Source organism: Etheostoma cragini, chromosome 8 (assembly GCF_013103735.1).
Source record: "Etheostoma cragini isolate CJK2018 chromosome 8, CSU_Ecrag_1.0, whole genome shotgun sequence".
Lineage (NCBI taxonomy): Eukaryota > Metazoa > Chordata > Actinopteri > Perciformes > Percidae > Etheostoma > Etheostoma cragini.
The window spans coordinates 26,757,660-26,768,592 of record NC_048414.1 but is presented as its reverse complement, the minus strand read 5'-3'; the positions used below and the strand labels follow the sequence as shown (position 1 = coordinate 26,768,592).

General features: G+C 44.4%; 1 protein-coding gene across 4 annotated transcripts in view; it reads left to right on the top strand.

The window, feature by feature from the left end:
* The window catches only part of dusp8a (dual specificity phosphatase 8a), a 45,332-nt gene that overhangs the window by 30,629 nt on the left and 3,770 nt on the right, over window positions 1-10,933 (top strand). The window contains exon 1 of one of the 4 annotated variants that reach the window (XM_034878758.1): window positions 5,335-6,181. The exons of the other annotated variants lie outside the window; for them this stretch is intronic. Coding sequence (XP_034734649.1) covers window positions 6,040-6,181 — 142 coding nt within the window. The 5' untranslated portion in view covers window positions 5,335-6,039. Of the gene's footprint in view, window positions 1-5,334; window positions 6,182-10,933 lie in introns of those variants that run through there. 4 annotated transcript variants of the gene reach the window in all.

Genomic DNA, 10,933 nt, shown 5'->3' with positions numbered 1-10,933 from the left:
GCAGCATTTCAGATTGAGCCTTAACTGCCCCCCCCCGCCTTTTTCTCCACGCACACACAACTCTAAACATCTCCAACTGAGATTTCTAAGTAGTTCATCTGGTTTATGAGCGCCCGTCTGGTCCTGAAAGCCCCCCTTGGTGTGTTTGATAGCTTACCCTCTTCTCTTTCCTTCTTGGTGTGTGTGTCTTTGTATATGCGCTTGCTTGAGTGTATGCATCTGTATATCTGTGTGTGTAAACTAATTTCTGGCTAGTGAGATAGATTTACCGCTGCAGTAGCCCCGGGTGCTGAGCTCCTCCAGGGGGTTAAGTTGTTTGGAGGGCAGGGGGTCCTCTGCATGACTAATGCATCTCAGGCCTCCGTCCAGGCTGCACAGATAGAGACGAAAACTACCGCATGCACACACACACCCACATGACCAAGTAGTTAATCCCAGTGCTGTCTTTACCTCTAAGAACCACATCCCTCCATCTTGCCTCATCTCCTCAACCTTTCTTTTTGACATAATCGGCTCAATTATCCGTCTGAAGACGAGAGGAAGGGAGTTTTTATAAATGGATAAGGAGAGAATATTGACACGTGTAACACACACACACACACACACACACACTAATGCTGGGCTGCAATACAAACCCCAAACAACGCTTTTGTGGAAGCATGCGTGCACCAATGTGATGTTAAAATGGCATAGATCTCAATGGCGCACCAGGATTTTAAATCCAGAAGGCGCGCATCTTTCTACATTTCTCAGCGGCACGCGACAAAGCGGAAGCCGGAAGGAGCTTGAGGGTAACCGGACTTAGGACTCTCAGAGAAACTGCAGGATTCTCTGGTAACCTTACTGGGTTGAGATGAGTTCTTTTATAGTGAATGAAAGGCTTGAGCTGACCAAGTAGGTCATCCAATCAAATTGAAGCATCAACGTCAATGCTTCGGCCGTTGTTTCCCGATTTAAATCAAGACATATCTAATGGATGAATACATTACTTTCAAATCGGTCCAGGTCCTTTGTTATACACACATATCATGTCCCCTTGCAATATGACTACGTCATTTCAGCTACCATTTCCCTAAGGATTCAAACCCCCCCCAATTACTTCCAGTACCCCCGGCTAGCTAATAACCCCCCCTCCCCCCCAATCTCCTCCATCACCTCCCCCACCTTCAATTGCTCCATCCCTCCATCCGTCCTCCCCTCTCCCTCCCCTGGTGACTACCTCACCCCCCAAGCATGGCAGCTGTGTTCTCCTGTAGGCATTACATCACTGCAAGAGAAGCCTTGTTACTGATCCCCTGACAACCAGCACTATCAACACACACACACATACACACACACTAATACACATGCACGTACAGACACACACTTGTGCACTTAAGCTTGTGTTTACACATGTTGGGGCAAATAACTGTCTAGCCCGTCCTGTCTAACCCCAACAGCAATGTCCTCCCTTGTCTTCCTCTCACCTTGCTCCATTCGTCCTCTTCACACATGGTTGCAACACATGGGTTCACACACACACACACACACACACACACACACACACTCAAGGATGAACTCAAATACTTTACCTCATCACCTTACCGGCCCTATCTGGAGAATGACGTCTCTCTTTTCCGTGATATCCTGACAGATGAGCCGAGGTGTCAGATGACTCTCCTTTCGCTGCCTGTCTCACAGAGGAGGGATGTGGGTCCGGGCTCTGACAAAATATATCAAAAGACAAATATTTTACTTATATTTTAATGTTAGTACAAACTTCCATGCTAGGTTTTTGTGTAGAATATAAATATAGATACACATTTTAGGAATAATTGTTTGCATTGGTAATTTTAGACTGTGCCGATAGGTGCAAGGCGCTGCTTCTTGAAGACTGTGGATTACAACTTTATTAGTAGCTAAAGGGCAATTGGTTTTGCAACATGCAGAAACAGAGAAAAAGGAACATAGATATGAGCGCAAAGCATATACAAAGTAGGTTAAAACAATCCAAAAATAAGTCAAAGTACAACTAGAACTATTTATTTAACAGAAGATAAAGGGGGGAGGGCAATGGGAATCGCTCTTACAGAACAGAAAAAAACATCCATCTACAAAACCCACATTACATTATATGTCATTTAGCCGAAGCTTTTATCCAAAGCAACTCACAATTGCTATAAATGTCAGAGGTGGCACGCCTTTGGAGCAACCAGGGGCTAATTGTCTCATTGGGACACAACGGTGACGTATCGCAGTGGGAATCAAACCCGTGTCTCCCTAACCAAGGCATGTGTCATAAACACTGCGCCGTCCCCACCCCACCCACATAATGGAGTAAATGTTAAATCTACTGTGTAAAAGAATTACAGGCAAAGTGCCAAAGTGATGAGCAACTTTCAGGTCACACCTGTCAGTTTACAGCACCATTACTTCAGTACATTATATACTTGCAGTCAAATACCTGTGATACTTTACAAAACTACAAGAAACACAAAAAAAACATGTTATCCAAATGTGTTTTCACTTGTTTTTTGACAGCCGTCAAAGTGCAGATAGAGCATTATATATGTTAACCCTCCTGTTGTCCTCGGGGTCATATTTGACCCATTTTCAGGTTTCTAAATTTAGAAATTTGGGTTTCCTTCAACCAAATTGAATGTGGGTAGTTTCATACAACGCTCCTCTGAAGTTGATCAGTTCACAATTTTTTCTTGAATTTGAGTGTTTCATTGAATTTTAAAGCATTTTAAGCAAAAAAAAGATTTAAGAAAACTGAAAAAAGTGACAGAAATGTAGGGGAGGAAGCAAAAACGTCCCCAAAAATCGTCAAAAAGTGACAACGAATGCCGAAAGAAACCTTCACAAACTTCAAAACAACAACAAAAAACTTGAACTTTGGGAAAAGTGACAAAATTGTCTTAAGGAGGTTTTAACTGAAAACATTGACCCAGAAAAACAAAATGTTGGTACGGGAAGACAACAAGAGGGTTAATATAAAAACAAATTGCTTGTACATTATGTTTGTTATGTATCACCAAGGCAAATTCCACGTAAGTGTAACTTACTGTAGCGATAAACCCTTCTTCTACTCTTTGCACCACTCAAAACACATGGGACTCCCAGTGGAGAAATGTTCTACTTTCCAACGCCCCTTTGGCCTTTATACACCTTTTTTTTTTTTTTGTCTTACACCGCTATCTCATACTCATCTCCACCTAATCTCTCCCTGTGTGTTTTGGATGGTCCCTGTGTAAACTGTGCGTTGTCCCAGTAACAAGTCCTCTACCATAAAAGCACGCTCTAAATCTAAGAGATGTCAGTGGAGGGGAGGGGAGGGTGTGTGTGTGTGTGTGTGTGTGTGTGGGGGGGGTAGGTACCGTCCTACCTATTTCTGTCGCAGCAGCGCACACATGTGCAGTCAATAAAAAAAGGCCCGGCTGTCATTTATAGCGTCTTGGCTGTAATCCTCTAATTAACACGCCTACTATTCTGAGCCTTGTTACCCTGCTGAGGACTGGAGGAGGAGAGGGGGTGTAACGAGAGTGAGGGCATGGTGTTTGCTTTAGGATTTCCAAAGACTTGGACTATTAAAAACACCAGTGGCTACTTTGTTTTGTTGCTGTTGGCTTCCACTGCCGTGCGTTGGCAGGTGTTAGGAAGTTGTGTGTTTTAAAGCTGGTTTTATGGCTTCGAGCCACACAGAAAAAGGAGAAGCGGTGTTTTTGAAGTGTAGTGACCTTAGATGACCATTGTGCCACACCTGCTCCAACCAGCTGTGTTGTGTGTGTGCGTGTGTGTGTGTGTGTGTATGTGTATGTGTGTAATCCCCCATGTTTGTTCTTGGTTTGACATCCTCCCAAAACCAATGTCTACATTTTTTTAACCAAGCTCATCAACACCAAGTGACCCATTTCTCTCTCTCAGTGACCCGCTGTTAAACAGAGGGTGACAGAAGGCCGTTCTCACCCGTGTGTGATCATTCAGGGGTCTTCAGCGATGAGATGAGGTCAGTCAGTGAGCATGCAGCTGGCCCCCTAACTAGACTACTTATACAAGCTTGTTTGCCTTTTTTTGGAGCGTGGCTCACTGCGGCGATGACCGAATGCACTTGAAGTCCATCTGACCTGGTTTGAATGTAATCATGATGTCTCAACCTGAGACTGACAGACGGTCAGACAGGTGCTGTTTTAAAGAATCTGTGCTATCTATTACCAGCAAGAATTTGAGTGACTTAAAATGACAGCTATAGAACTGCCATGTTAAATTGATCAGCTATACATACTTATGTTAACCTTTCGGGGCTTAAGATCTTATTTAAAATAGCTCTATGAGCCTAATAATTACTTCAGTTATGTTATGTTAAGTCCTGTACTGCATGTAGCTCCATAGCTGGACTTGTGGCCTGCATGTTTGTCATTCCATAGTAAAGTACCAAGTTTGTGGCCTGTCACATGGGATAATGGCTGCCGACCACGAGCTCGTTTGGTCGTCTCATCACCTCCAGTCTTCCCTTTTGTTTCTTTTTATCTGCTTTCTTTTCCGTTTTTCCTCCTCCTCCTGTCTCCGTAGCTTCATTTTCTTTCTCTTTCCTTTCCTCCTAGAACAGGAGAACAGTGTCCAAAGACAGGCGCGTTAGACATGAACCAGCGCAGGAAACACGGCGGCGTCACACGCATTCCTTCACCTTCAGAAACAAATCAGTTTTCAACACCCAGACACTCGTAATCCCCCTCTGCAGCAAATGCAATCTGCTTCAAGGCAACAGTACTTTTAAGGCAATCAACCAAATATCAAATCCTTTTCAGTATTTAATATAAATTAATTGTGAGTACAGTACACTGAAAACAAATGAATCTGTTTTTATTTATTATTGCTTTGATATTTCACAAACCATAGTAAACTTATCGTCTTAAGAAGCAAAATGTCATGCAACACAATCATGTCCCTGTCCTCCCTGTAATCAACTAGTATTTCATTTATATTTATATTCTGTGCTTCGTGACTGATATTTTGCTGCGGTAACACTATAATTCCACTACAACACTTTAATATCTATCTATCTATCTATCTATCTATCTATCTATCTATCTATCTATCTATCTATCTATCTATCTATCTAAATAGTGTTGTAGTAGTGTGTCTTTAGCCTCCTTCCTGCTCCATAGCTAGGCCCCTGAGGTGGCCACATATTTGTTGGGTGAGTAAGGAATGTGGTTACATGCCTTAGACATTAGCTATGACGGAGCGCTGGCTCCACAAGAGAGGGAGGGTGCAAGGGAGGTAGTGGAGGGGAGGGAGGGAGGGAGGGAGAGAGGGAGGGAGGGAGGATAGAGTCTGAGCTCACGGCAAGTGAGCTCATTCCCCTCCAGAGCTCGAGGAGAGAGTGCAGCTCCGTCATCCTCTTTGCAGAGAGAGAAAGAGAGAGAGAGAGGGGGGAGAGGGAGAGGGAGAGGGAGGAGTGTAAGCTAGTGACTGAGCGAATGAGAGACAGGGATAGTGGAGCAGCACAACAATAGTGGGCTGCTCTTGTGGCTGTGGACTCACAGAGACAGAGGGAGCGCTCAGAGGGACACACAGGCTCTCTGTAAACCAGCTGCAGTTGGCTCATACGTACGGCCGATACAGACGAATCACTTTTCTTTTTCCTTTTGCTCTCTGTGTTGCAACTATTCTTCACCAAACCACAGATTTACTAAATTTTGACGCAGGACGCATTTTAGGAATTTTTGTGGTCAGTGCATTTCTGTGGGCGAACTTGAGGAGCATGTCCACATACATTTTGGACTAGTTTTTGTCATACTGGGTCCGATCTCCGAAGGTCGCCGCCTGGACACTGGAACAGCTGACTTGACCAGAGTGGACTTGAGCACCCGAGGGAGTTTTGTCTATGTGGGATTGTAACACTCCGCCTGTGGGCTCATCTCAATCAGCCCTTTAAGGGAGAACACTTCTGTTTGTTTGTTCTAACATTTTTTGCGTGGCGAGGGCTTGCTCCAAGGAGGGGGGGAGGCGGTGGAGGGAACCCGAACCCGAACATTTCCATTTGTGTGTGCGTGCATGACACAGAGTGTGATCTGGGGGATGCCTCTGGATGTGGTGATTGCCCCAGCGGAGGACTGTTTTTGGCCGGACCTGCAGGACACCGACATGAGGCTGAAGATTAGGGTCCGCCGAATGAAGCAGGGGAGAGATCTACGAGGTGTGTATCCACCTGGATTCAGATCAAAAAAAGTGATGTATGTGTGTGTGTGTGTGTGTGTGTGTGTGTGTGTTTTTCTGCAAGTTAATAGGGTATGAGAGTATCGCTTTGGGTTAAAAAAAGAAATATGTTAAGGAAGTATAGCCCTTTGTATACAGAGGTTACAGAGCTGCAATACATATCTAGGAGTAATAGGATTGTGTAATATAAACTCAAAAGTTGCTGGAGATTGTAAAATGCACCACTGTTGCATAGATTCGAAGGTGTGTACAGGATGAGAGGAAAGCCACTGATAACAGTTTGTGCACTGCAGATGAGTACAAAGGCACAGTGGACTCTCAGATATTGATGTATTCCAGTGCAGGCCTGCTGCAAGTGAGAGATAAATGTGAACTGAATTTTAAGGACGTGTGCTGGATCAACAGTGAGATTTACCGCTACAACAGGCTAAAAGACGACATCGCAAACCCCCCTAATTGTTTTCTCACCTTTTTTTGTTTTGCGCAGTTAATGTGTTTTAGAGAGACAGAATAGGAAGACGGGGGATTAAGGGGATGACGTTATGAAGACGAGAAGCTAGAAGAGGAGAGAGAGGAGAGAAAAAGGATGGGGAGGGGGGGGGGGGGGGGCTGTGACCCGCGGTATGACATAGTGCTCATGCTCTCTCAGCCCGTGGTCATTGAGATGTAAAACTATCACAAAGGCTCTTTCTCTTTCCCTTTCTTCTCCTCTGCTCTTGGCTTTCCTCTCGCTCCTGCTCCCTCTCCCTCTGCAGAATGGTGTCTTGTGGCGATTATGTTATCAATATGTGTGCAGTGTGCACTGCAGGTGTTTAACATAACACCTTTCACACAGAGCGATGAGGCAATGCAGAGCTGATGTGCTGTGAAACAAAAATCCTTTTTTTTTACCAACCCACTTGCATGCATTTTGCACAAAATATCTACTCAGTCAGTAAAAAGTAAAAATGCCGGTTGGATCCTTTGGGTCATAAAGGGATGAGAATATGGGTGGAAATAATAAGTGTGTATGCAAATGTAGACGTTATGTGCATATCAGAAAGCTGATTCAAAGCAGTCAGCCCTCCACACCTGCCACACTTCACACTGTTAGTTGTGTGGTTCTTTGTGTGCTCATGTGCATGTACAGTCCCTCTCAGCTGAAGTATAAAACTAGCTCAGAGAAAGATATCAACAAAATCACACATTTGTCATCGGCGTGGTAAAAATAGAATTGCCTCAGTGGAAATAGACTTGTGAATTGAGGCTAAATTACAGGAGGGTTTATGTTCCTGCACTGCTATAACACAATACTGCTGAAACAGCAGCCGATCAAAGAGACACAGCCCCGCTATCAGTCCACTAAGATAGAGGATCAATAAACTGTTTAACCACCAGCCCGGATGACATGTTATTCATACAGTCATTTCCGGCCATTGCCAACCCGACGTCTTACCTAAAAAGCGATTGTCCCCCCACCTCATCTACAGTCTGTCAATCTACACGTTGCTCCCCTAAAACACACACACACTTCCATCACTTCTCCAGGCTGCAGCACAGCCTTTGTGGAGCCGAGTGGGACATGTTTGCAATGATGTCATGTTGTGTGAGGGGGGGTCACATTGAGATGCTAATGTCCCTTCATAGTGGAGGGGACAGCTGGAGGGGCACAGAGGATGGCGTCATGTCTCCGCGGATATGAACCACAGAGGAGAGCGATGGAGGGAGGGGCAGAGTGATGTGGGGAGACTCATTCTGGCAGATAAATGCCCCCAGGCTGTGGTGTGTGTGTGTGTGTGTGTGTGTGTGTGTGTGTGTGTGTGTGTGTGTGTGTGTGTGTGTGTGTTTGTGTGTGTGTCCTCTCCATTAACAGACAAGTTAAAGAGGGCAACTGAAAGCTACATAGAGACTGAAACACACACACACACACACACACACACAGAGGCCACAGGGAAGGGGGGGTGAGCTTTTATTGACGAGGCAGTCAATTGTGCAGTGATGTAACAGCAGAGCTCCCATTAACCATAGCAGCCAGGCAGGTGTTGTGTGTCAATATCTCCGGGATTCCACTTCCATTCGTCTTTCAGCTTTCTGCGTCGATCTGCAGCACAGCCTCCAAAAGCTCAGAAATTGATCCAAATAGCTTCAACCTAATACACGTCTGGGAGATAATAACTTGCACTCTTAACCCTGATGTTGTCCTCCCGACAACCTGGAACATTTTGTTTTTCTGAGTAAAATTTTTAAATGAAAAACCTTTTTATCGAGGTTCTGGTCTTCTTTGTCGACCCTTTTTCTGAGCCTTTTGAAAAAATGTAAAGCTTATTTGTCACTTTTTTGACATTTTTGTTACTTTTTTCCACATCTTTTCACATTTTTGTCAATTGATTTGAAATTTGTTCACATTTTATTGAAATTCTTCTCTATTTTTTAAAGTTCTTTTACCAAGTGTTTTTTTCTCCAAATGCTATGAAACTGACAAAAAAACACATAAATTCAATGAAAGTAGTGAACTGGTTATTTATTTTACGTTTTGAGGAGTGCTGTTGAAAACCAGCCACATTACAAGAAACAAAAATTTCTGATATAGAAACGTTTTGGAACGGGGTCAAATTTGACCCGCAGAAAACAGAAGGGTTAAATTGAAATGGGAATATTTAGTTGCAGGAAATGACTGTTGAGGGGGGACCAGTGAACAAAGGAGGCCTGAGTTCTCGGCTCTGACAGGGCATAAGAGGAAAATGAGCAGTTTCGTAAGTGATGAAGTGGGCAGTGGAAAACGGAAAAAGGAAGTCACCACTGGCTAACACTGCCGAAGGCGACACAGTGCCCTCTTTCCCAGTTGTGTGTTTTCTTTCTACCCTACAAGCCTTTAATTCTGTTCAGTACATTTTCAACTGAAGCAGTCGGGTAGGATACAACCTAGGACAAAGGGAACTCATGAGTTACCCTGACTCGTGCAGCCAGTTAGCTGTATCTCTTGAGTTTAATGTAGCAAGTCTCTGCTAATTATCATGCTGCGCTGAAGGTGAACTCATCTCTCCCAGTTGACTTTCTGATGTCATCTTCACAGACAGCTGGGCTGGTGTGTGTCACAGGGTATTTACAGTGACCTCAGTATGAGTGTATAACGTGTTTATGTGTGTGCTTTGCATGCTTAGATTGGAATGGACGCATGTGTCATCGATATCTTTTGGAGAATGTGAGTCCATGTCTCTGGGTTATTTGGTGCTCAAAGTGTGTGTGTGTGTGTGTGTGTGTGTGTGTGTGTGTGTGTGTGTGTGTGTGTGTGTGTGTGTGTGTGTGTGTGTGTGTGAATGTGTGAGTTTGTTTTTCTGCCTTTGGAGGCCTAATATGTCTGTTTTATTCCATCTTGACAGCACTCAGGGGACACGTTGAGCCAATTGTCATTAACAGCACTTCCTTACCTCACCATCATGGCAACCCTAAGTAGAGTGGGGCCAGATGACGAGGAGACAATAACACGCTATCTCCTGTGTAACTAACATGTCCATTTGTGGCAACCGTGTAAAGCTTTGACTACAAGGAAGGTGTTTGTAATTGTGTTGACGTAATGTAACTGTACAATAATAGCCCTTGAACAAAGCAGGCGGGCACACTCAGTCCTGCTCTCTTATCTCTGACTTTAGTCTCCCTTCATGCCAGTAACCCTTACTCACTCTCCACACTGGCTCGCCAGTCTTCCTGTCGTTTTTATGCTTATTTCACACGAGAAGAAACCAGCAACGGCAATCACACAAGATCAAAGGGCGCACATAATTTTAGAGAGTACATCATTCACGTGTTCACTTCCCTTCACACACGCAAACACACTTTCTCTTCAGTGTTAAATGCAAACAAACACTGTCTCCACTGTGAAACGTCCTGTCCTTCAACCAACTCTCTAACAATGTCCATGCTTAGAAAAGGAAATGGTTGCTCTGTGACGTGAGGCTTTTCCTGTTGACTTAACTGTCTCCAGGAACATACCGCTTCCTCGCACTGATACAGTATATATATATCTGTGGTGGGGGCTATCTAGCATCATTTATTTTCTTTGCATGTGTATGTGTATGTGTTTGCACGGGCTCCACAGCAGCCGCTTGGGAACAGAGAAACCAGGAAGAACCCCTTCAAAGAACTACCCTTCCTCCCTCTGTTTTATCAATTACTGACACTGTAGGGCCGCCCATAAGCTCACTAGAAAGAGGCTCTGGTGGAAATTGTACAGTGCCAGCGCCATCTAAAGCCAAATTGTGAACAACAAAGACTGTTTAGTCTACTCTAAAGAGCCCAAACCTTTTGGATCATACACACATCATCTACATCGATGCATCTACCCTCCACCTCATGTAGAGCGCTGATGTCATTGCTCCACCGGTTGCCATTAATAGCTGGAAAGACAGACTACCCTTCTTCACTTTGCTCTTAAAGGGACAGTGCAGCCATGATAGCTTTTAGGCTCTATCCCAGACTACTTAGTAGCTAATGTGTTGTGAAGCAGTGCAAAATGCCAAAGCTGCTGTCCTCTGAACAATTTTTGGACATTTTTTTTTGTGTGTGTGTGCGTGTGTGCGTGTGTGTGTGTGTGTGTGTGCTACATGAGTAGCGGAGCTGGGTGTGTGTTACAACGGAAGGCAGTATCCTGCCTGCGCTGTGCTGTGTGTGCTACTTTAGAACAGTGATGTCATGTCCAACTCACTCTCACTCTGTGACAGGGTGTGTGTGTGTGTGTGTGTGTGTGTGTGTGTGT